General features: G+C 37.0%; 1 protein-coding gene across 13 annotated transcripts in view; it reads right to left on the bottom strand.

The window, feature by feature from the left end:
* Nucleotides 1-26,106, bottom strand: part of VPS13B (vacuolar protein sorting 13 homolog B) — a 904,863-nt gene that overhangs the window by 517,065 nt on the left and 361,692 nt on the right. For all 13 annotated transcript variants that reach the window (XR_004059219.1, XR_004059220.1, XR_004059221.1 and 10 more), the window contains exon 20: nucleotides 4,887-4,996. Coding sequence is in view for 10 of the 13 variants with exons in the window: in XM_010385612.2 (XP_010383914.1) it covers nucleotides 4,887-4,996 (110 nt within the window). In the remaining 3 variants the exon portion in view is untranslated. The remainder of the gene's footprint in view (nucleotides 1-4,886; nucleotides 4,997-26,106) is intronic.

Raw genomic sequence — 26,106 nt, 5'->3', positions numbered from 1 at the left:
AGTCTCACTCTGTCGCCCAGGCTGGAGTGCAGTGGTGCAATCTTGGTTCACTGCAACCTCTGCCCTCCGGGTTCAAGCGATTCTCCTGCCTCAGCCCCCTGAGTAGCTGGGATTACAGGCGCCTGCCACCGTGCCCAGCTAATTTTTGTATTTTTATTAGGGATAGGGTTTCACCATCTTGGCCAGGCTGATCTTGAACTCCTGACCTCATGATCCACCCGCCTCGGCTTCCCAAAGTGCTGGGATTACAGCTGTGAGCCACTGCGCCCAGACAACTCTGAGTGTATTTTCACACAGGCAAGAATTAAAAGGCCAAACAAAACCACTTTCTAACACAAGAGTAAGGCTCTTGTATGCCCTGTACACAGCTGTATACAAAATACTTTTATTTGTTGAATGACTGCTAATAAAGATGCTGCATGTCAGGCATTAAGTGATACCAAATAAGGAGTAAGACCAGTGATTTCCTCTACTATTCTAGAAATACGGCTACCTTGGTCAAAAACATCGAAATAAGCGGTATTTATTTTTAACAACCTCCTATTACCCTGCTTATATTCTTTTTCCTTCTGGTACTGTAGTTCTCCTCAAATTTCAGTTGCACTCTAGTCTCAGAGCTGTTCTATCTTTAACTCAAAACTATCCCATAATCCCAAAATACCTAAAGCTTTTCATAGCTGCATCATATAAAAGGTAACCATCTTTCACTAATTATTAATTTAACAAATTTTAAAAAACTAGAAGGTTACAAAGAATACAACATACCTATTATAACCAATAATTAATGGCTATTAACAGTTTATCATATTTGTTTTCTTAAAAAAAGTTCTAGATAAAACTAAAATCCCCTTTGACTGCCAACCTACTGTCCTTTCCTCCCAGAGTCAACCATTATTATGATGTTAGTACAAATCCTTCAACTTAATTTTTATACCTGTATTCACTTACAGACACACATACACATACACATTAAGGGCAGTTTTAGAAAAATATATAAAAGTGCTCTCATATTGCATATATCCTGGGGAATTTGCTTTTGCATCAAATATAATTTGAGATGTCCATACTAAGGTCTATTGTATAATTTTTAATAAATGTTATATCATGTGAATATTTCATACTTCATCAACCTTCTTACAAATTTTCATTTAGGTTTTCAAATTTTCACATTATTGTAATGAACATGCAACAGCAGTCTTACACAGTATTCCTTAGTTACATGAATTTCACTCTAAGAGCGTACCTACATCAAGAAGTACAAATTTGGGGTTATAAGTTCACTAATTTTCAACTTTATTAGATACTGACAAATTTATCAAGTTTTCACTCATAACAACAGTAATTATTCTCTACATTTTCACCAATACTGTATATTGGCATTTTTTTTCACCTAACAGATTTTAAGAGTAAAGATGAGTGGTCATGACTTGATAATTATTGAACCTGGGTATGGAAACATATGGCTCTACTATGCAATTCTCTCAATTTTCCATGGTGGGGTGGGGCGGGGGGAACATTCAAGAGGAAAATAGTAGAATAAGGACATTTTTAAAGTATATTTTTAAGTACGCCAAACTGTAGTAAAATAATAATGCTATCAATTGCCGTTGAAAATGTAAACTGGGCTGGATATGGGGCTCATGCCTGTAATCTCAGCACTCTGGGAGGCTTAGGTGGGTAGACCACTTGAGCCTAGGAGTTTTAGACCAGCCGGGGCAATATAGTGAGACACCACCTCTACAAAAAATATATATTTTTTTTTAATTAGCCAGGCATGGTGGTGTGTGTCTGTGGTCCCCACTACTCAGGAGGCTTAGAAAAGAGGATCACTTGAACCCACAAAGTCAAGGCTTCAGTGACCTGTGATCACAGCACTGCACTTCAGCCTGGGCAACAGAGCAAGACCCTGTGTGAAAAAAAAAAAAAGAAAGAAAGAAAAAGGAAAAAGAAAATGCAAACTGTATACCAATTTTGGAAGCAATTTGGTGATATAACAAAAGTCTTAAAATATGTTTCTAAAATGCAAAATAGTTGCCTAGTGCTACTAATTACACTTGTAAAAATATATTCTAAGTGAATAAAGATGAATGCAAAGATTTAGCTATGGAGACATATACTCCAACATTATTTGTAACTCTGAATGAGTGGGATTATGGTATTTGTTAGTTTACCTTTTATTTTCATTATGTTTAGAGATGGGGTCTCACCCTTTTGCCCAGGCTAGAGTACACTGGTGTGATCATTGTTCACTGCAGCCTCCACCTCTCAGGTACAAATTATCCTCCTGCTTTAGCCTCCAGTGTAGCTGGGACTACAGGCCTGCACCACCATGCAGACCTAATTTTTATTTTCTGTAAAAACAGAGTCTTGCTATGTTCCCCGGGCTGGTCTTAAACTCCTGGGCTCAAGCAATTCTCCCACCTTGCCTCCCAAAGTATTGGTATTGCAAGTAGTTTAGCTTCTAAATAGGGCATTGTTTCTGAATTAGAAAAATATACATATAATTATGTGCCACATAACAATGTTTCAGTCAACAATGGATTGCATACATGATGGTGGTTCCATAAGATTATAACACCATATTTTCACTATACCTTTTCTATGTTTAGACATACAAATACTTACATTGTGTTACAACTGTCTAAGGTATTCAGTACAGTAATACTCTGTATAGGTTTGTACCCTAGAAGCAATAGGCTATACCAGAGATGGGTTATAGCCCAAATGTTTAGCAGGCCATACCATCTAGGTTTGTGTAAGTACACTCTATGATGTTTGCACAACAACAAAATTGCCTAATGATGCATTTCTCAGAATGTACCCCCATCATTAAGGGGCACGTGATTGTATATTCATTTCAAAAGTTATAATTTTTTAAAAAGTTAAAAATCAAAATATTTGAATATGCTTGGTATCAATTAAATGAATGTCTAATTTATTTAAGCTGCTAGAACACTCTACTTGACCTACAGGGATATCTATGGTACACTGGAAATAACTGTATTACTTAGAGAATAACCCATCAAGAATTTACAAAGAAAATTTTTCCAGACTGGTTACTGCCATTAATCTAACTTCTGTAGCACTCATTCTCTATATTCTGCTAGAGTAAACTTTCTAAAATCCAGCTCTGTTAATACCAGTTTCCTATAGCTCCTCTTTACCCTTCAAAATGAAGTCTCAAATACCTAGGACTACAAATTTTTTTTTCAGAAATTGGTTTCCAATTTCTCCCAGTCTCTACAAGAACACTTCACTCCATTCTGGAACCACTGAAGTCTCTTTCTTGCCATGCTTTTGCATCTTCTTTGCCTTTGCTCAAACAGTTCAGTCTAAAACAACCTTCCCTGTCTGGCTCACTCCTAGATACTCAGCTTAGTTGTTAATTCCTCCTTTTCACACACTACCCTGCTTGTGAGAACTATTCCTCTTTTTTGTTTTTACATAATCCTGGACATACATATACATAGTAATTACTAAAAATGGCATTACTATATCCCTTAAGATTCTCAAATATACTACATACTCTCAGAGGGAGGGATATTCTCACCTATGACTTTTATTTTTGTGGCCATGGTGTATAGCATACTGCCTTATATTCTGTAACTACTCATTGAAAGGAAAAATGGGGACAGGTATGGCAGAAGTTTCAAATAAAATTAGGACAAAGTGAAGAAAAACCTTTAAAACGTGCTCCTTAGAGAGTATTTTTTGTTAAACTTTTTAATTCTCATATAATTATAAAATTGTGTATTCTTCTCCAATCAACTAGCCTGAAGTTACTTCAGAAAAAGGATACAAAGCTATTCCATATAGGATATTGCAAAATTGTACTTAAGTTGATGGGAAATTATAATTCAATAAAGCACAAATTTGGCCTCGAAAATTCTTAGTTCTGTCATTTACTTACAGCTGTGTGACTATACATAAATGAATCTCAGGAAACATCAGTTTCTTCATCTTTAAAATGAAAATAACAAAACTGTCAGATTTATGTTTAAGTATTGTAGAAACTATAATTGTCTACTTACTACTTTGTAATTTATACCTTTTTAAACAAACATATATTCCAACCTTTTTTGCACCAATCATCCCAATCCAAGGATTAGGTATTTGATGCATGTTTTTTGAAAAAACCTAAATATGACAAGGAAAGGTAGAGATAAAAATAAAAGCTGGCCAGGCGTCGTGGCTCACACCTGCAATTCCAGCACTTTGGGAGGCCAAGGTGGGCGCATCACTTGAGGTCAGGAGTTCGAGACCAGCCTGGCCAACAGGTGAAACCTCATCTCTACTAAAAATACAAAAATTAGCTGGGTATGATGGTATATGCCTGTAATCCCAGCTACTCGGGAGGTTGAGGCACGAGAATCACTTGAACTTGGGAGGTGGTCCCAAGAAAATCACTTGAACCAGGGAGTGGGCCAAGATCATGCCACTGCACTTTAGCCTGGGAGGCAGAGTGAAACTGTGTCTCAAAACAAAACAAACAAACAATCAAAAATGCCAACATTCATTTACTGAGCAATTCTTATGTATTGCACACCATGAGAATGGACATGTAGGCACTATGAAAGAATGAAGACTGGTGAAATAGGACTCCTAAACTAGTTTCTGTTTTATAAGCCATTGTACAGAAAGCCCCTTTAGTAGTCAAAGAAACTTTATAATGACATGCAAAAAAACTATATAACTTTATAATGACATGCAAAAATAAGGGAACAGAATTGTTTGAAAGGGGTAAAGTGGAGAGACAAAGGAAATCTGGTACATTTGTTAAAAAAGAATCAATCAAAAGACATATATAATTCTCTCTCTATATATATAATTCTACTAAATGAATAAGAAAAATATTTAAGAGAAAAAACTATTTAAAAATCTCTTACCTGTTGCATATGTCTACTTGTTCGTTTCTGAGGCTGATAGATGAGCCATGTATATAAGATTGGGTCAATATTAACTGCTAGTCCTTGTATACTGCAAAGAAGTACAGCACCTAAGAGACAAGATTTTTAAATTGTTACATAATTCCTCATAAAAAACAATAAGCTATTTATCACTTTACACCATGTGGGATAGTTGTGACATAATAGACAAACAGTAACAAGCGTTGGAAAGGATGTGGAGGAATACAAACCCTGATACACTGCTGGTAGGAATGTAAACTGGTACACCCACTTTGGAAAATACTATGGCATAACTGGGTCATATTGTAACTATATGTCTTTTTGAAGAAATGTGGACACCGAAAACTTATGTCCACACAAAAACGTGTATTCACATGCTCATATCAGCATAAGTTATAACAGCCAAAAAGTGAAATCAATATAAATTTCCATGAGTTGATGAATAAACAAAATGTGGTATTTCCATACAATGGAAAAGTATTCATCCATAAAAAGAAGTGAAGTACTGATACATGCTACAGCATTGATGAATCCTGAAACATTAAGTGAAATAAGCCTGACAAAGAAAACATATTTTAGAATTCCACTTATATGAAATTGCCGCAAGAGGCAAAAACATAGAGACAAAAAGTAGATTTGTGGTTACCAGGGCCTATGAGAGGGGAGAGTAGAAATAACTGCTAAGAGGTATGTAGTTTGAGAGTGATAAAAATATTCTGAAATTAGAAAACAATTGTACAACCTGGTGAATATACTATAAACCACTGAATCACACAATATAAAATAATTGTATGGAAAGTGAATTACATCTCATTAAAAGTGCATTTGTCCATAAAATATAATAATAAGCTCAACTTTTTAGGCAAAGAACAATTTTTATATTGGCCCTGAAAATGGAATACATTAGGTAAAATATTCCTAAATAACTTTTTCATTATATTAAAAAATTGATTCATGATTTGAAATAATTATAATCATTCAATAAATCATTAAAAATTACAATTTTTAATGTTCAAAAGCAAAGAAAAAGAGCAGCCTAGATTAAATGCAGGCCAACATTCTGACATAAAACACAAAGCTGAAGTGTAACAGGTTGTAATTCCAACCTACTAACTAACCTATTTTTTGTCCCTTTCTGGTGAAAAGTAGTTCAAATAGAACTTACCTAAAGCAGAATACACAATTCTCAATTTATGTGCAGGTTATATACATCTCTATATAAGTTTCTGTAATTGTACATATATTTTTAATACAAATATTATTAGCTCCACTAGGATATATGAAACATAAGGGAAGGGATATTTGTCAATTTTGTTATCAGCTATACCTGTAGCATATAGGAAATATGCCATCATACTGAATAGGGAAAAGCTGTTGCATTCCCCTTGAAAACTGGCACCAAACAAGATGCCCTCTCTCATCACTCCTATTAGACACAGTACTGGAAGTCCTGGCCAGAGCAATCAGGAAAGATAAAGAAATAAAGCCCATCCAGATAGGAAGAGAGGAAGCCAAACTATCTTTGCAGACAACATGAAAATATATATCTAGAAAACCCCATAGTTTTGGCCTAAAAGCTCCTTAAGCTGATAAAGAACTTCAGTGAAGTCTTAGGATACAAATTCAACATACAAAAATCATTAGCATTTCTATACACTAACAACTGTCAAGTGGGAGCCAAATCAGGAATGCAATCCATTCACATTTGCCAAAAAAAAGAATTAAATACTTAGGAAGACAGTTAACCAGGGAGGTGAAAGAGCCCTACAATGAGAACTACAAAACATGCTCAAAGAGATGACAGAAACAAATGGAAAAACATTCCATTCTCATGGATAGGAAGAATCAATATCGTTAAAAGGGCCATTCTGCCCAAAGCAATTTACAAATTCAATGCTGTTCCTATCAAACTATCAATGACATTCTTCACAGAACTAGAAAAAACTATTTTAAAATTCATATAAAATGAAAAAAGAGCTTGACTAGTCAAGGCAATCCTAAGTTAAAAGAACAAAGCTGGAGGCATCACATTACCCAACTTCAATCTATACTACAAGACTATAGTAACAAAAACAGCTTGATAACTTTACAAAAACAGACACATAAACAGAACAGACAGCCAAGAAATAAGACTACACACCTACAACTATCTTATCTTCAACAAACCTGACAAAAACAGGCAATGGGGAAAAGGATTCCCTATGCAATAAATGGTGCTGGAATTGGCTACCCATAAGCAAATAATTGAAACTGGACCTCTTCCTTAGACCGTATACAAAAGTCAACCTAAGACGGATCAAAGACTTAAATAAAAACCAAAAACTATAAAAATCCTGGAAGACAATGTAGACAACCATTATGGACACAGGAACAAGCAAAGATTTCATGATGACGATGCCATGATGGGAATGTCATGGGAGAAAATGCCAAAATGGGAGAAAATTTTTGCAAACTCTGTTTCTGACCAAGGTCTAATATCCAACATCTATAAAGAACATAAACAAATCTACAAGAAAAAAAAGCAAGCCCATTAAAAAGTAGGCAAAGGACATGAACAGACACTTTTCCAAAGAAGACATACATATGGCCAACCAGCATATGAAAAAAAGCTCAAGGCCGGGCGCGGTGGCTCAAGCCTGTAATCCCAGCACTTTGGGAGGCTGAGACGGGCAGATCACAAGGTCAGGAGATCGAGACCATCCTGGCTAACACGGTGAAACCCCGTCTCTACTAAAAATACAAAAACTAGCCAGGCAAGGTGGCGGCGCCTGTGGTTCCAGCTACTCGGGAGGCTGAGGCAGGAGAATGGCGTAAACCCGGGAGGTGGAGCTTGCAGTGAGCTGAGATCTGGCCACTGCACTCCAGTCCGGGTGACAGAGCGAGACTCTGCCTCAAAAAAAGAAAAAAAAAAAAAAAAGAAAAAAAGCTCAAGATCACTGATCATTAGAGAAATGCAAATCAAAATCACAATGAGATACCATCTCACACCAGATAGAACAGCTGTTATTAAAAAGGCAAAAAATGACAGATGTTGGTGAGATTGTGGTGAAAAGGCAATACTTATACACTGTTGGTGGAAGTGTAAATTAGTTCAACCATTGTGGAAAACAGTGTGGCGATTCCTCAAAGAGCTAAAAACAGAACTACAATTCAACCCAGCCATCCCATTACAAGGTACATACCCAAAACAATATAAATCATTCTACCGTAAGGACACATGCACACGTATGTTCACTGCAGCACTATTCACAATGGCAAAGACATGGAATCAACCTAAATGCCTATCAATGGCAAACTGGATAACGGAAATGTGTTACATATACACCATGGAATACTATGCAGCCATAAAAAAGAACAAGATCATGTCCTTTGCAGGAACATGGATAAGGCTGGAGGCCATTATCCTTAGCAAACTAATGCAGGAACAGAAAACAAAATACCACATGTTCTCACTGATTAGTGGCAGCTAAATGATGAGAATACATGGACACACAGAGAGGAAAAACAGACACTGGGGTCTATCAGAAGGTGGAGGGTGAAGGGCGGGACAAGGGAGAGGATCAGAAAAAAAAGAACTATTGGTTTATTTTTTAGTACCCAGGTGGTGAGATAATCTGCACAACAAATCCCCATGACACAAGCTTACCTATATTATAAACATGCACTTGTATCCCTGAACCTAAAATAAAAGTCTATTTAAAAAAAAAAGAAAGAAAGAAAAAGTGTCTGCCTGATGGTAGGGGGCTAAGAAAGTATATATCAGAATAAACCATAGCTGGTTCTCAGGATAACTGAAAATAGTACATTTGTCCTATCATTTAAACCAGGAAAATTAGTATTAATAACAAGTCCTATGAAAACTGATATATAAAAAGACAGATAAAAGAATGAAGGAGAAAATGTAAGAGAAAAAGAAATTTATCCTTTTTTCAAAGCTTTCCACAGAATCTTCAAATGACCAAAATTTGCCTTGTATACTCCTATTCTACCATGTAGTTCTATTTTTCCCATGGGCCCAGAACCAGTATAAATCCCTAGGCAGCATGCTCAGACAACAAAAGCAATGTACCCTCCCTAGGACCAATATGTGTACTGTTGAGCAATGATTCACTCAAGCAGATGTCAGAAAAGAAAGATACAGAAAAGCTAAACACAAGATGATTGCCAAATGGGATTCATAATTAAAGTCAACTGAAAATCCAATTTAATATAGAATATTTATTTTAACATATATTTATTACTTTCATAGGTTGCAAATTTCTCATAAGGACCTAAATTCTTCTACTTCCCAAGTATCACTTATACCCAAAATAAAGGCATAAAAATACCATATTGAGATAAATAAATAGGACTTTCCCAATATGATATCCAGTTTTCAAACAATTCTAGCAGCTCTATTACAGCTATTACAGCAAAGACTGTCATCTCCACAGACTAACAAGAATAAAGTAGTACAATATATACAGTAAGATTTAATTTGCATTGTATTCTTATTTTATGACAAATCATTCTCCCAAAAAAGTTACTATGTAAGAAAGACAATTTTCCCCCAATATGAAAAGTTGTTTATTAAGACCTTTTGATTTTAAAGCAATTAATGGAACAAGATCTAGAGAATTTAAAAGGTTTATTTAAATTCAGGAATATATAATTCAATCTCAAGGGTTAAAAGATCTTTCTAAAACCTACGTAAATAAATTTAAAATTAGATTTAAATTACTATGAATTTCCTTCTGTCAAATGAGCCCCTTGTAATTTGTTCTATAACTAATATCACATAAGTACCATATATAATACGTATTATTTATTAACAATAAAGAAGACATTCACCAAAAGAAAAGTGAATTACATGAAGAAAGAAGACTTTGGATCCAGAAGACAAAAGATCTAACTCAGGAGAAAAGTGATGGGAATTCCAAGGCTTACAACAGTGAATTAGTCACAGGTACATAGAAAGCTTAGTAACAACAAAACACAATTATTAAACACAAGGAAATCAAATGTTATAAAGGAAAGAATAGCTATTAAGATATAACACAACTGTGACGTGAATAGTGTTAATACATGGAATGATACAAATTCTGAAATAATAAATGAACAATTTAATCAATCAAATTTAGGATATAATAATATTGGGAGTATGAGCAAATAAGAATATGTGATGAAGGTTGGAGAAAGTGAAAGATAGCCAATTATCATTTTCCACAGTAAGAAGTCAATAAATAATGCTCCAAAATCAATATTCAGGAAAAAACAAGAAAAGCTATGTTATTTTAAAATATGGAAGTAAACACCAAAATGATTCCTGAAAATTTGTGAAACTAGTTACAGCTAGAAAAGGAAACATTAAAAAATGAGTTCTTGTCCATCCCCCCACCACATACAAAAAAACGTAACTGGGATTCTGAAACTTGGGACACCAGGAAAGAGAGATAGATGAGTCGTAGACTTTCTTGTGAAGACCAACAGTCCCCGATCTTTTTGGCACCAGGAACTGGTTTTGTGGAAGACAATTTTTCCACAGATTTGAGGGTTGGAGGAATGGTTTCAGGATGAAACTGTTCCACCTCAGATCATCAGGCATTAATTCAATTCTCATAAAGAGAATGCAAAATCTAGATCCCTTGTATGCACATTTCATAATAGGGTTTGCACTCCTATGAGAATCTAACACCACCAATGATCTGACAGGAGGCAGAGCTCAGGTGGTAATGTTTGCTTGCCTGCTGCTCACCTCCTTTTGTGTGGCCCAGTTCCTAAGAGGCCATGGACTGGAACTGGTCCATGGCCCAGAGGTTGGGGACCTTAGCTGTAGACACTAGAAAAAAGCAGAAAAAAAGTTCTCTCTTTGAGAAAGTCTCCAATTCACTGTTATGTGACATCCACAAATTATGATCTTTCATTTGTTTCCCATAACAAAAAAATCAGCAAGCAGTGCAGAAAACAAACCACTGTTAATAAGAGTCAAAAATATTAATGAATAAAACATTTAGATCCTCAAGCACTGAAGGTATTAGAATACAGAATATGAAACAGCTATGTATAAAATATTTTAAAACAAATTTATGAAAACATGAAGATAAACTATGAGAAAGCATCAGCAACAAGTAGACAGATTTTAAAGAAAAATGAAAATCATAGAAATGACAAATTGTTGAAGTAAAAAAACTCACCGAACATGTTAAAAAGCACATTAGATGCAGCTGAAGAGAGAATTAAGGAAATGGAAGATACGTAACAAGATAGTTTAGAATGTAATCCCAGACTGAAAAATAATGAAACTTTTAAAATGAAGCTAGAGATAGAGAGGTCTGAGTGAGAAGACATAGCATATGTCTTACTGGACTTGAGAAAGATATTAGAGAATGGGGAAGAGGCAATATGGTTTTAAAAAAAGGTAATGGCTGAGTATTTTACAGAAATGTTGAAAGATAATAAACTTTAAATCTAGGAGGCCCAATAAACCCCAAACTAGATAATTAAAAATAAATCTACACTAAGCAAAAAAAGAAGTTGTAAATGAGTGAAGATAAAGAGAAGATCAGAAAAGTATTCAAAAAGATAGATCACCTGAGGAAAGAATGCATAAAGGCAAATAAATTTATGACCAACTTCTCAGCCAATAGTAAACGATATCATTATATAATTTTAATTAAATACTTACATATATGTTACCTATTTTTGTACGTACTTAATGTTACATTGAAAAAACAGTAAAGAAAGAAAAAAGATTGATTTTTTAAATAATTCAGGACTATGTTTTTTAAGATTATGTATCTAAGTACAGGTCACATTATATACTATATATTTTTTAATTATGATGAAAAAATTTAAAAACCTAGTAAACAAAATGGCATATAAATTTAAATGCACGCAAACTGGGCAAGATGCAAGTATGTTAAGAAATTACAGATCTCCTCCATATTGTACAAATTATTATAGAAGTCTTTTCAGATATGTCTAAAACTAAATGTGTTTAATGAATTTTCAAACAAATTCTCAACATGTGATTGGGACACCATTTTATTTGAGATTTTATAGACAGAAAACTGAAAAACAAACTAATAAATATTTTCAAAAGGAAAATTAAACTTGAAGGTCTTATTTTATTATAATTAAGAAGTTAAAAATACTTCACCAAACTAAAAGTTATATGATTATATTATACCAAAAATGACCTCAAGACTCACAGCCAGCCTTAAAATTTATGAATGTTATAGATGATAAAAGAGAGTAATCCATTAATTTAATACCAATTTGGTTGAAATTACAATTTAGAGATAATGTTCTTTTAAATTTAGAGAGAGATTTTCATCATACACTCAATTCACAAGATACCAACCTTTAAAAATAGCACACAAGTTCTAACATATAAATATCTGGGCAATTAGTTTAATATTGAGTTGACACAGACCAGATCCACCATAGATCACTAAAATTAGGCAATATTTTATTCTGTTTAATTTTAGCCTGGGAGACAAGTAATGAGAAAAGTGTGGTTCAGTGCCCTCCTCGCTGCCCAAATGGCCCACTTATCCACATTCCACTCAGGCTTCACCCATTAGTTACATCAGCATGTCACTGTCATTTGCAGTTACATCCTACACTGAAGAATGAGAGCTGAAATAAGAGTTAGAAACCAAAGTTGCACAGTACTAAAATTAAACATGCATGCCTCTTGGCAGCTATAGAAGCTTACCAGCCAATGAGACTGTCCTATAATATATCAAGTAATATTAGGAAAAAGTATCCTGTGTTTTTTCTTAAACCAATGAATGAGACAAAAAAACACAAACATATTAATTTACATCTAAGTTGTTAAAACTCACTATTTTTCTATTAAGCAGCTATAGTAAAAAATTTGTAGAATTGTATAGCTCCTAAGAAATTACGTGCCACTCTAATTTTTTAAGAATAATTTCGATAATTTTGGCTAAATAGTTAAGGAAACAACAGAAATAAAATAAAAGAGGAATCACTACTTCAAAAACAAGGGTAAGGAATAAAGGCAAGAGGGGAATCAAAGATTAAGAAACGACAGAGCAGAGATCAGCTGCCAACTACTAGCAACTTTATCTAGGGGAATTGTCAAATTTGGTATAAAGGAATATTAAGATTTGTAGCTGTGTGTATATGGTAGCTCATTACTTCCTCTTCTCATAGGACGTAGAAAATTGCAAGAGAATTCTATCCCATTGTAGCAACAAGAACTTTTCAACATTCATCAGAGCAGAGTTCCTAAGGGAATGCAATGAATAAAAACTGTGAAAGTCAAAGGTCTCTCACAGGAGAGAAGAAATGAATAGTGGCTATCATTCTTGGCAGAGTAGTATGAGAAGAAAGTTGATAAGAAGAAAATAACTGCACTTTAAAAAAATGTTAAAAGACCCATTTGGGGGATGCATGATAGTTTAGAATCACTGGGAACTCTAGACACAGGGGATCCTACCCACTTGCCATTTATTTTCCACAGGTGTCAATCAAAAAAAGAATGACAAGAAGCAGGGCTGGAGAGATAAAACACCCGCTGAAGTGCAGGCCCATAGATATGAATAAAGTCTGAGTGCAAAGCAGGAGAATGAAAAGAAATCTCACAAGTACTCTAAACCTTAAACTGAGTACCAGGAAGGGCAATCTGTGTCTGGCAGAAAGAAAGAAGCACTGAGAGATACCTCCCTAAGGCACAAGTCAACAAGGCATGCGGAATTCTGAAGATGTATCAGAAGAACTAAGCAGAAACTACAAACCATACAAAAACAAAGATCCTAATCTTGCTCTCAAAAAACACAGAGTCCTGTAGTGAACTTAATATAAATTTTAAAAGAATAATATATAGCTCAAATATGGAATAAAAGCCAAAGACCAGACCCAACGGAACTATACTAATGCCGTGACAAAAGAAGAGGCATGAATTTTTGTGGACATAAACATTATTTATTATAGGCTCCATTCTCTTTATACACAACATTTGACACTACATAAAAAACTACTGTGAAATATAAAAAAGCAAGAAGAAATAACTCATTATAAAAAGAAGAAACAATCAATACACCAGTCTCAGAGGTGGCCCAGATACTGGAATTATCAAACAAGGACTTTAAAACAACTTTGATAATAAAGATGTTAAGTAATTAAAAAGAGTAGACAATATGTTTGAATTGAAGGGAAATTTTAGCAGAGAGAAAGTATAAAAAAGAGTCAAATGAAAATATTATATTTTTAAAAACACAATATCAGAGGTGAAAAATGATTTCCCAAATGGACATAGATCAACCAATAGATTAAAAAAGCTCAGCAAACCCCAAGAAGAATAAATAAAAAGAAACCAAATCTAGATATATCATCATCAAACAGCAGAAAACCAAAGAGAGAAAAAATTTAAATCATCCAGAAGACAAAAAAAAAAAGACACAATATATATAAGAAAATCATAAGAATAACTTCTCATCAGAAATAACAGTGACCAGAAAATAATAGAATTTTTTAAATGTGACCGGGGGGCAGAGCAAGATGGCCGAATAGGAACAGCTCCATTCTCCAACTCCCAGCGCCAGCGACACAGAAGGCCGATGATTTCTGCATTTTCAACTGAGGTACTGGGGTCATCTCACTAGGGAGTGCCGGACAATCGGTGCTGGTCAGCTGCTGCAGCCTGACCAGCGAGAACTGAAGCAGGGCGAGGCATCGCCTCACCTGGAAGCGCAAGGGGGAATGGAATCCGTTTTCCTAGCCAGGGGAACTGAGACACACAACACCTGGAAAATCGGGTAACTCCTACCCCAATACTGCGCTTTAACCAAACAGGCACACCAGGAGAATATATCCCAGACCTGGCAGGGAGGGTCCCATGCCCACGGAGCCTCCCTCACTGCTAACACAGCAGTCTGCAGCGATCTATCCGCAAGGCAGCAACGAGGCTGCGGGAGGGGCGCCCGCCATTGCTGAGGCTTAAGTAGGTAAACAAAGCCGCTGGGAAGCTCGAACTGGGTGGAGCTCACAGCAGCTCAAAGAAGCCTGCCTGTCTCTGTAGACTCCACCTCTGGGGAAAGCGCACAGCTGAAGACCAACAGGGGAAGTAGCGGGGGCCGGTGCAGACGCGAACGACTCTGTCTGACAGCTTTGGGGAGAGCCGTGGATCTCCCAACGCGGAGGTTGAGATCTGAGAACGGACAGACTGCCTGCTCAGGTGGGTCCCTGACCCCTGAGTAGCCTAGCTGGGAGACATCCCCCACTAGGGGCAGTCTGACACCCCTCACCTCACAGGGTGGAGTACACCCCTGAGAGGAAACTTCCAAAGGAAGAATCAGACAGGTACACTCGCTGTTCAGCAATATTCTATCTTCGGCAACCTCTGCTGCTGATACCCAGGCAAACAGGGTCTGGAGTGGACCTCAAGCAATCTCCAACAGACAAACAGACAGTCCTTCTGACTCTCAAACAGGAAGGACACCTATACCAAAACCCCATCAGTACGTCACCATCATCAAAGACCAGAGACAGATAAAACCACAAAGATGGGGAAGAAGCAGGGCAGAAAAGCTGGAAATTCAAAAAATAAGAGCGCATCTCCCCCTGCAAAGGAGCGCAGCCCATCGCCAGCAACGGATCAAAGCTGGTCAGAGAATGACTTTGACGAGATGAGAGAAGAAGGCTTCAGTCCATCAAACTTCTCAGAGCTAAAGGAGGAATTACGTACCCAGCGCAAAAAAACTAAAAATCTTGAAAAAAGAGTGGAAGAATTGATAGCTAGACTAATTAATGCAGAGAAAATCATAAACGAAATGACAGAGATGAAAACCATGACACGAGAAATACGTGACAAATGCACAAGCTTCAGTAACCAACTCGATCAACTGGAAGAAAGAGTATCAGCGATTGAAGATCAAATGAATAAAATGAAGCGAGAAGAGAAACCAAAAGAAAAAAGAAGAAAAAGAAATGAACAAAGCCTGCAAGAAGTATGGGATTACGTAAAAAGACCAAATCTACGTCTGATTGGGGTGCCTGAAAGTGAGGGGGAAAATGGAACCAAGTTGGAAAACACTCTTCAGGATATCATCCAGGAGAACTTCCCCAACCTAGTAGGGCAGGCCAACATTCAAATTCAGGAAATACAGAGAACGCCACAAAGATACTCCTCCAGAAGAGCAACTCCAAGACACATAATTGCCAGATTCACCAAAGTTGAAATGAAGGAAAAAATCTTAAGGGCAGCCAGAGAGAAAGGTCGGGTTACCCACAAAGGGAAGCCCATCAGACTAACAGCAGATCTCTCGGCAGAAACTCTACAAGCCAGAAGAGAGTCAGGGCCAATATTCAACGTTCTTAAAGAAAAGAATTTTAAACCCAGAATTTCATATCCAGCCAAACTAAGTTTCATAAGTGAAGGAGAAATAAAATCCTTTACAGATAAGCAAATGCTTAGAGATTTTGTCACCACCAGGCCTGCCTTACAAGAGACCCTGAAGGAAGCCCTAAACATGGAAAGGAACAACCGGTACCAGCCATTGCAAAAACATGCCAAAATGTAAAGACCATCGAGGCTAGGAAGAAACTGCATCAACTAACGAGCAAAATAACCAGTTAATATCATAATGGCAGGATCAAGTTCACACATAACAATATTAACCTTAAATGTTAATGGACTAAATGCTCCAATTAAAAGACACAGACTGGCAAACTGGATAAAGAGTCAAGACCCATCAGTCTGCTGTATTCAGGAGACCCATCTCACATGCAGAGACATACATAGGCTCAAAATAAAGGGATGGAGGAAGATCTACCAAGCAAATGGAGAACAAAAAAAAGCAGGGGTTGCAATCCTAGTCTCTGATAAAACAGACTTTAAACCATCAAAGATCAAAAGAGACAAAGAAGGCCATTACATAATGGTAAAGGGATCAATTCAACAGGAAGAGCTAACTCTCCTAAATATATATGCACCCAATACAGGAGCAACCAGATTCATCAAGCAAGTCCTTAGAGACTTACAAAGAGACTTAGACTCTCATACAATAATAATGGGAGACTTCAACACTCCACTGTCAACATTAGACAGATCAACGAGACAGAAAGTTAACAAGGATATCCAGGAATTGAACTCATCTCTGCACCAAGCGGACCTAATAGACATCTATAGAACTCTCCACCCCAAATCAACAGAATATACATTCTTCTCAGCACCACATCGCACTGATTCCAAAATTGACCACATAATTGGAAGTAAAGCACTCCTCAGCAAATGTAAAAAAACAGAAATTATAACAAACTGTCTCTCAGACCACAGTGCAATCAAACTAGAACTCAGGACTAAGAAACTCAATCAAAACCGCTCAACTACATGGAAACTGAACAACCTGCTCCTGAATGACTACTGGGTACATAACGAAATGAAAGCGGAAATAAAGATGTTCTTTGAAACCAATGAGAACAAAGATACAACATACCAGAATCTCTGGGACACATTTAAAGCAGTGTGTAGAGGGAAATTTATAGCACTAAATGCCCACAAGAGAAAGCAGGAAAGATCTAAAATTGACACTCTAACATCACAATTAAAAGAACTGGAGAAGCAAGAGCAAACACATTCAAAAGCTAGCAGAAGGCAAGAAATAACTAAGATCAGAGCAGAACTGAAGGAGATAGAGACACAAAAAACCCTCCAAAAAATCAATGAATCCAGGAGTTGTTTTTTTGAAAAGATCAACAAAATTGACAGACCGCTAGCAAGGCTAATAAAGAAGAAAAGAGAGAGGAATCAAATAGACGCAATAAAAAATGATAAAGGGGATATCACCACTGACCCCACAGAAATACAAACAACCATCAGAGAATACTATAAACGCCTCTACGCAAATCAACTAGAAAATCTAGAAGAAATGGATAATTTCCTGGACACTTACACTCTCCCAAGGCTAAACCAGGAAGAAGTTGAATCCCTGAATAGACCAATAGCAGGCTCTGAAATTGAGGCAATAATTAATAGCCTACCCACCAAAAAAAGTCCAGGACCAGATGGATTCACAGCTGAATTCTACCAGAGGTACAAGGAGGAGCTGGTACCATTCCTTCTGAAACTATTCCAATCAATAGAAAAAGAGGGAATCCTCCCTAACTCATTTTATGAGGCCAACATCATCCTGATACCAAAGCCTGGCAGAGACACAACAAAAAAAGAGAATTTTAGACCAATATCCCTGATGAACATTGATGCAAAAATTCTCAATAAAATACTGGCAAACCGGATTCTGCAGCACATCAAAAAGCTTATCCACCATGATCACGTGGGCTTCATCCCTGGGATGCAAGGCTGGTCCAACATTCGCAAATCAATAAACGTAATCCAGCATATAAACAGAACCAAAGACAAGAACCACATGATTATCTCGATAGACGCAGAAAAGGCTTTTGACAAAATTCAACAGCCCTTCATGCTAAAAACGCTCAATTAATTCGGTATTGATGGAACGTACCTCAAAATAATAAGAGCTATTTATGACAAACCCACAGCTAATATCATACTGAATGGGCAAAAACTAGAAAAATTCCCTTTGAAAACTGGCACAAGACAGGGATGCCCTCTCTCACCACTCCTATTCAACAGAGTGTTGGAAGTTCTGGCTAGGGCAATCAGGCAAGAGAAAGAAATCAAGGGTATTCAGTTAGGAAAAGAAGAAGTCAAATTGTCCCTGTTTGCAGATGACATGATTGTATATTTAGAAAACCCCATCGTCTCAGCCCAAAATCTCCTTAAGCTGATAAGCAACTTCAGCAAAGTCTCAGGATACAAAATTAATGTGCAAAAATCACAAGCATTCTTACACACCAGTAACAGACAAGCAGAGAGCCAAATCAGGAATGAATTTCCATTCACAATTGCTTCAAAGAGAATAAAATACCTAGGAATCCAACTTACAAGGGATGTAAAGGACCTCTTCAAGGAGAACTACAAACCACTGCTCAGTGAAATAAAAGAGGACACAAACAAATGGAAGAACATACCATGCTCATGGATAGGAAGAATCAATATCGTGAAAATGGCCATACTGCCCAAGGTTATTTATAGATTCAATGCCATCCCCATCAAGCTACCAATGAGTTTCTTCACAGAATTGGAAAAAACTGCTTTAAAGTTCATATGGAACCAAAAAAGAGCCCACATTGCCAAGACAATCCTAAGTCAAAAGCACAAAGCTGGAGGTGTCACGCTACCTGACTTCAAACTATACTACAAGGCTACAGTAACCAAAACAGCATGGTACTGGTACCAAAACAGAGATATACACCAATGGAACAGAACAGAGTCCTCAGAAATAATACCGCACATCTACAGCCATCTGATCTTTGACAAACCTGAGAGAAACAAGAAATGGGGAAAGGATTCCCTATTTAATAAATGGTGCTGGGAAAATTGGCTAGCCATAAGTAGAAAGCTGAAACTGGATCCTTTCCTTACCCCTTATACGAAGATTAATTCAAGATGGATTAGAGACTTAAATGTTAGACCTAATACCATAAAAACCCTAGAAGAAAATCTAGGTAGTACCATTCAGGACATAGGCATGGGCAAGGACTTCATGTCTAAAACACCAAAAGCAACGGCAGCAAAAGCCAAAATTGACAAATGGGATCTAATTAAACTAAAGAGCTTTTGCACAGCAAAAGAAACTACCATCAGAGTGAACAGGCAACCTACAGAATGGGAGAAAATTTTTGCAACCTACTCATCTGACAAAGGGCTAATATCCAGAATCTACAAAGAACTCAAACAAATATATCAGAAAAAAACAAACAACCCCATCAAAAAGTGGGGAAAGGATATGAACAGACATTTCTCAAAAGAAGACATTCATACAGCCAACAGACACATGAAAAAATGCTCATCATCACTCACCATCAGAGAAATGCAAATCAAAACCACAATGAGATACCATCTCACACCAGTTAGAATGGCAATCATTAAAAAGTCAGGAAACAACAGTTGTTGGAGAGGATGTAGAGAAATAGGAACACTTTTACACTGTTGGTGGGATTGTAAACTAGTTCAACCATTATGGAAAACAGTATGGCAATTCCTCAAGGATCTAGAACTAGATGTACCATAGGACCCAGCCATCCCATTACTGGGTATATACCCAAAGGATTATAAATTATTCTACTACAAAGACACATGCACACGTATGTTTATTGCGGCACTATTCACAATAGCAAAGACTTGGAATCAACCCAAATGTCCATCAGTGACAGACTGGATTAAGAAAATGTGGCACATATACACCATGGAATACTATGCAGCCATAAAAAAGGATGAGTTTGCGTTCTTTGTAGGGACGTGGATGCAGCTGGAAACCATCATTCTTAGCAAACTATCACAAGAACAGAAAACCAAACACCGCATGTTCTCACTCATAGGTGGGAACTGAACAATGAGATCACTTGGACTCGGGAAGGGGAACATCACACACTGGGGCCTATCATGGGGAGGGGGGAGGAGGGAGGGATTGCCTTGGGGAGTTATACATGATATAAATGATGAATTGATGGGTGCTGACGAGTTGATGGGTGCAGCACACCAACATGGCATAAGTATACATATGTAACAAACCTGCACGTTATGCACATGTACCCTAGAACTTAAAGTATAATAAAAAAAAAAAAAGAATTTTTTAAATGTTAAAAAAGTCAACCTAGATTTCTATGCCCATAGAAAATGTCCTTCAAAGATGAAGATAAAATAAAAATAAAATGACAGAATTTGTCTTCAGAAAATTTGTGCTACAAGAAACTAAGATAAATGCTTTAGATTGAAAGGAAATTATATTAGATAGAAACTTAACTCTAGAGAAGGAATGAAGAACAAAGGGTAAATATGTTGGTTTAAAAAAAAAGAGTTCCTTTTGCTACTTTTTCGAAGCATGGTCTCACTCTGTTGCCCAGGTTGGAGTGTAGTGGCATGATCACAGCTCACTGTAGCCTCTATCTCCCATATTCAAGTGATCCTCCCACCTCAGGTTCAGGGGTGCCACTATACCCGGCTATTTTTATTTTATATTTTTGCAGAGATGATGTCTCCCTATGTTGCCCAAGCTGGTCTTGAACTCCTGAGCTCAAGCGATCCTTCCACCTCAGCCCCCTAAAGTGCTGAGATTACAGGCATGAGCCACAGTACTCAGCCTAAGTTAACGTTGTATCTCCTTCTAAATGACTTATGTGTCTTATTTCTCATTTGTCACAGAATCCACCAGGAAGATGTAATGGTAATCTCAAACCATGAGTCAGTAGTTAATACTTCAACATGTTCCAAAGTTGTCCTCTGACTTTATAATCACAATGCTAACTACTAAAACAATAAAGGTAATTATAGACAGCTTTGACAATGAAAAGCTCAGAACTACTTTTTTTTTTTTTAATTTACTTCAAGTTGTGGGACACATGTACATAACATGCAGGTTTGTTACATAGGTACACATGTGCCATGGTGGTCTGCTGCACCTATCAACCCATCAGGTAGGTCTTAAGCCCCGCATACATTAGGCGTTTGTCCTAATGCTCTTTCTCCCATTGCCCCCCACCTCCCAACAGGTGCCGGTGTGTGATGTCATCCTCCATGTCCATGTGTTCTCATTGTTCAACTCCCACTTATGAGTGAGAACATGTGGTATTTGGTTTTCTGTTCCTGTGTTAGTTTGTTGAGAATTATGGCTTCCAGCTTCATCCATGTCCCTGCAAAGGACATGAACTCATTCTTTTTTGTGGCTGCATAGTATTCCATGGTGTATATGGGCCACATTTTCTTAATCCAGTCTATCATTGATGGGCATTTGGATGGGTTACAAGTCTTTCCTATTGTAAATAGTGCTGCAATAAACATATGTGTGCATGTGTCTTTATAATCCTTTGGGTATATACCCAGTAATGGGATTGTTAGGTCAAATGGTATTTCTATAGAGTTCTAGATCCTTGAGGAACCGCCACACTGTCGTCCACAATGGTTGAACTAATTTACACTCCCGCCAACTGTGTAAAAGCGTTCCTATTTCTCCACAGCCTTGCCAGCATCTGCTGTTTCCTGACTTTTTAATGATTGCCATTCAAACTGGTATGAGATGGCATCTCATTGTGGTTTTGATTTGCATTTCTCTAATGACCAGTGATGACGAGCTTTTCTTCATATGTTTGTTGGCCACATAAATGTCTTCTTTTGAGAAGTGTCTGTTCAGGTGGGGTTATTTGTTTTTTTCTCTTATAAATTTGTTTAACTTCCTTATAGATTTTGAATATTACACCTTTGTCAGATGATTAGATTGCAAAACTTTCTCCCATTCTGTAGGCTGCTTGTTCACTCTGATGATAGTTTCTTTTGCTGTGTAGAAGCTCTTTAGTTTGATTAGATCCCATTTGTCGGTTCTGGCTTTTGTTGCCATTGCTTTTGGTGTTTCGGTCGTGAAGTCTTTGCCCATGCCTTCGTCCTGAATGGTATTGCCTACGTTTTCTTCTAGGGTTTTTATGATTTTGGGTTTTACATTTGTCTTTAACCCATCTTGAGTTAATTTTTGTATAAGGTGTAAGGAAGGGGTCGAGTTTCTGTTTTCTGCATGTGGCTAGAAATACAACTTACAAAGGACATGAAGGAGCTCTCCAAGGATAACTACAAACCACTGTTCAAGGAAATGAGAGGACACAAAGAAATGGAAAAAAATTTCATGCTCACGGACAGGAATAATCAGTATCAAAAATGGCCATACTGCCCAAAGTAATTTACAGATTCAATGCTATTCCCATTAAGCTACCACTGATTTTCTTCATAGAGTTAGAAAAAACTACTTTAAATTTCATATGGAACCAAAATAGAGCCCATCTAGCCAAGACAATCCTAAGCAAAAAGAACAAAGCTGGAGGCATCACACTACCTGACTTCAAACTATACTACAAGGCTACAATAACCAAAACAGCCTGGTACTGGTACCAAAACGAATAAACACTTGGAACAGAACAAAGGTCTCAAAAATAGCACCATACATATACAACCATCTGATCGTCAACAAACCCAACAAAAACAAGCAATGGGAAAAGGATTCCCTATTTAATAAATGGTGCATCTATAAAGTTAATATCTTTTTACTAATTCTATTTCCAGAAATCTATGCTAAGGAAATACAGAAATTGCTTAGTATTAAAAATTTCCCATAGAACCATCTAAAGGTCCAAAACTGAGGACTGGTTCAACAAACTGTGGTGTTAGCCATGTAACAAAATGGTAGTAGTCTTTTAAAGATAGTTGTGAAGATTATGTGATAATGATAACATTCTTGTGACCTTAACAGAGATTTTAAATACAATTTAATAAAGGTCAAATAAGTATCAGTAGAATAAAAACCTAGAAGGATATATGTTTTAAAAAATTTCAAGTGGTTTGTGATTTGGTGGTGAGTTATTTTTCTTCTGCTTTCCATATTTTTTTAATACTCCAAATCCTATTTACTCAAGATATAATTATTTTTATAATAAAGAGTTAAGGTTGGGTGCAGCAGCTCATATCTGTAATCCCAGCACTCTGGGAGGCCCAGGTGGGCAGATCACTTGAGTCCAGGAGTTCGAGACCAGCCTGGCCAAAATGGTGAAACCCCATCTCTACTAAAAATACAAAAATTAGTAGGGCATGGTGGTATACACCTGTAGTTCCAGCTACTTGGGAGGCTGAGGCAGGCGTATCACTTGAACTCTGGAGGCGGAGGTTGCAGTGAGATGAGGTTGCGCCACTGCACTCCAGCCTGGGTGACAGAATGAGACTCCATCTCAAAAAAAAAAAAAAAAAAAAAAAAAAAAAAAAGACCTTCACAAAATATATGTAGATATCTACAGATTTTATGCATTTAGAGGATAAATCAGATTTAAGTTTTTCTTCTGCCTAAACACTGCTTTACCAATCTACTTTAAATTAAATCCAGACTTCTTACCATAGCCTACAAAGCTGTATACAAGCTGATTCTCACCTCTCTCTGAATTCCCATCTGGTGGCACTCTCCCTGTTGACCATACCCAGCTACCCTTCAATATATCAAATTCTTAGCTATCCCTTCAGGTTAAATCACTTCTCTATGATCTCTTCAGAGAACCCTGTCTCTTAACACCCTATCAAATTAGGTTTTCCCATTCTTTGATATCACATTATCTTTCTTTTACGAAGAGCCTTTTCCTGTGTCATTTTTCCTGTGTCAAAGTAGATAATACTCTCTAGCATTCCTTTCCCCTTGTCCCAGACACCCCTAAATCTCCAAGTAAGCCTAAATTGTTTCTTATTCCAGTCCTATGTGGGCTTCCACCAGTTCTACACAGGACAACCTGACAGAACCCAGACTCGTGCCCACTGCCTCACAATCACATATAGTTTATTGAGATTATCAATCAAGGTGTTCTCTACTCCTCTGCCTTATGGATATGTATGTGGCTTAAACCAGGTGTCATAAATTGGTCTTAATTGCCTACTTAAATCTATATATATTTCATTTTACCCTATGCATATAATTGGTCAACATAACAATCCTCTTCCTTCCCTCTCCCTTTCTTTCTTTAACTAACACTTATGTTCAAATTATTGTGTTAGCTACTCAAGGTTCAAAGATGAATAAAGGAAAATAGCATTCTCAAGGAATCTTGTGGTGATAGTGGGAAAGAGGGACAGCAATAAACAATTATAAAATAAGGGACAGGTACAACTTTAAAACTATGGAAAGGGTAGGGTTATATGCCTCACAATGAAAGGAAAAGGGACATAGTACAAACGATTTCTAAGTAGAGTCCTAAAGAAGGAGAAGGATTCTGCCAATCATACAAGAAGCAGGAAAGAACACAGAAACAGACACTAGCTTGTGCAACCACACGGAAATAAGGAAAAGCATGATACGTTCAGGAACATGTGAGTAGTTTTAAAAGGATGGAGCAAAAATATGTAGGGAATATGGCTAGATCATGAATGCCCATTCTAGGGAATTCGTCTTTTATTCTGGGAAAGTGAAATACAACTAAAGACTTAAATATACCTGGGGAAAAATAAAATCTCAAGTGTGCATTTAAGAAAAATAAAAATTAATGGAGCATGGACTATGGATTGGGGGATTTAGGGTACTAAGTAGGTAAACACTATTTAGCACCACTACTTTTAAAATTATTTAAGGCATTTGGGACAAAAATCACAAAGGCATGACCTCAGATAGTAAAAGTCATATTGAAAGAGTGACAGATTTCTAAAAATATTTTATTTTAGAGACAGAAATAAGATTATATAACTAAATAGATTTAAGATACAGGAAGGAATAGTTTGAAGCACTGAGAGGATACAATGGTACAATCATTTATGAAATGTACTTACAAAAATGAATTTGAAGAGAAAGATGAAGATGGTAATTTGGGAAATTAGGGATGTTTATGGGACATCTTTACCCACATAAACATATTGAGAAGCATTTAAAATATATAAGCTAACACTGTGTTTGTGTTGGGGTAGGGGGGACTCCCAGAGCTAGAACTGCAACTGAACTACAGGGAAGAAAGCAGTTAGGCTAATCAAATAATAAGAGAATTCTGAAAAGGAAATTAAGGAATGGTCAAAAGGACAGAATCAGGATACAAAAACTAAGACTATCATATGTCTCTTTCCTCAGCATTTTCAAGAGAATGGTCCAAGCACCAAATGCTAATAAAAATGGGTTTTTAAAAACATTTGATTTTGCCGGGCGCGGTGGCTCAAGCCTGTAATCCCAGCACTTTGGGAGGCCGAGACGGGCGGATCACGAGGTCAGGAGATCGAGACCATCCTGGCTAACACGGTGAAACCCCGTCTCTACTAAAAACTACAAAAAACTAGCCGGGCGACGTGGCGGCGCCTGTAGTCCCAGCTACCCGGGAGGCTGAGGCAGGAGAATGGCGTGAACCCGGGAGGCGGAGCTTGCAGTGAGCTGAGATCCGGCCACAGCACTCCAGCCTGGGTGACAGAGCGAGACTCCGTCTCAAAAAAAAAAAAAAAAAAAATTTGATTTTATGAAAAGAACAATAGTCTTCTCACTGAGGTTTTATTTCCCTTGGTTCTCTTTCTTTCCCAGTAATTAACAATAGTCTTATAAGTAAATCTCCTTGGAGTGGCATGGTTCATCTCCCTTCCCCAATCCCTTTAAAAATGGAACCAAACGGTCAGGTGTGGTGG

This window comes from Rhinopithecus roxellana, chromosome 9 (assembly GCF_007565055.1).
Source record: "Rhinopithecus roxellana isolate Shanxi Qingling chromosome 9, ASM756505v1, whole genome shotgun sequence".
Lineage (NCBI taxonomy): Eukaryota > Metazoa > Chordata > Mammalia > Primates > Cercopithecidae > Rhinopithecus > Rhinopithecus roxellana.
Note: the sequence above shows the minus strand (reverse complement) of the source record. Positions and strands in the feature narration are given on the sequence as shown.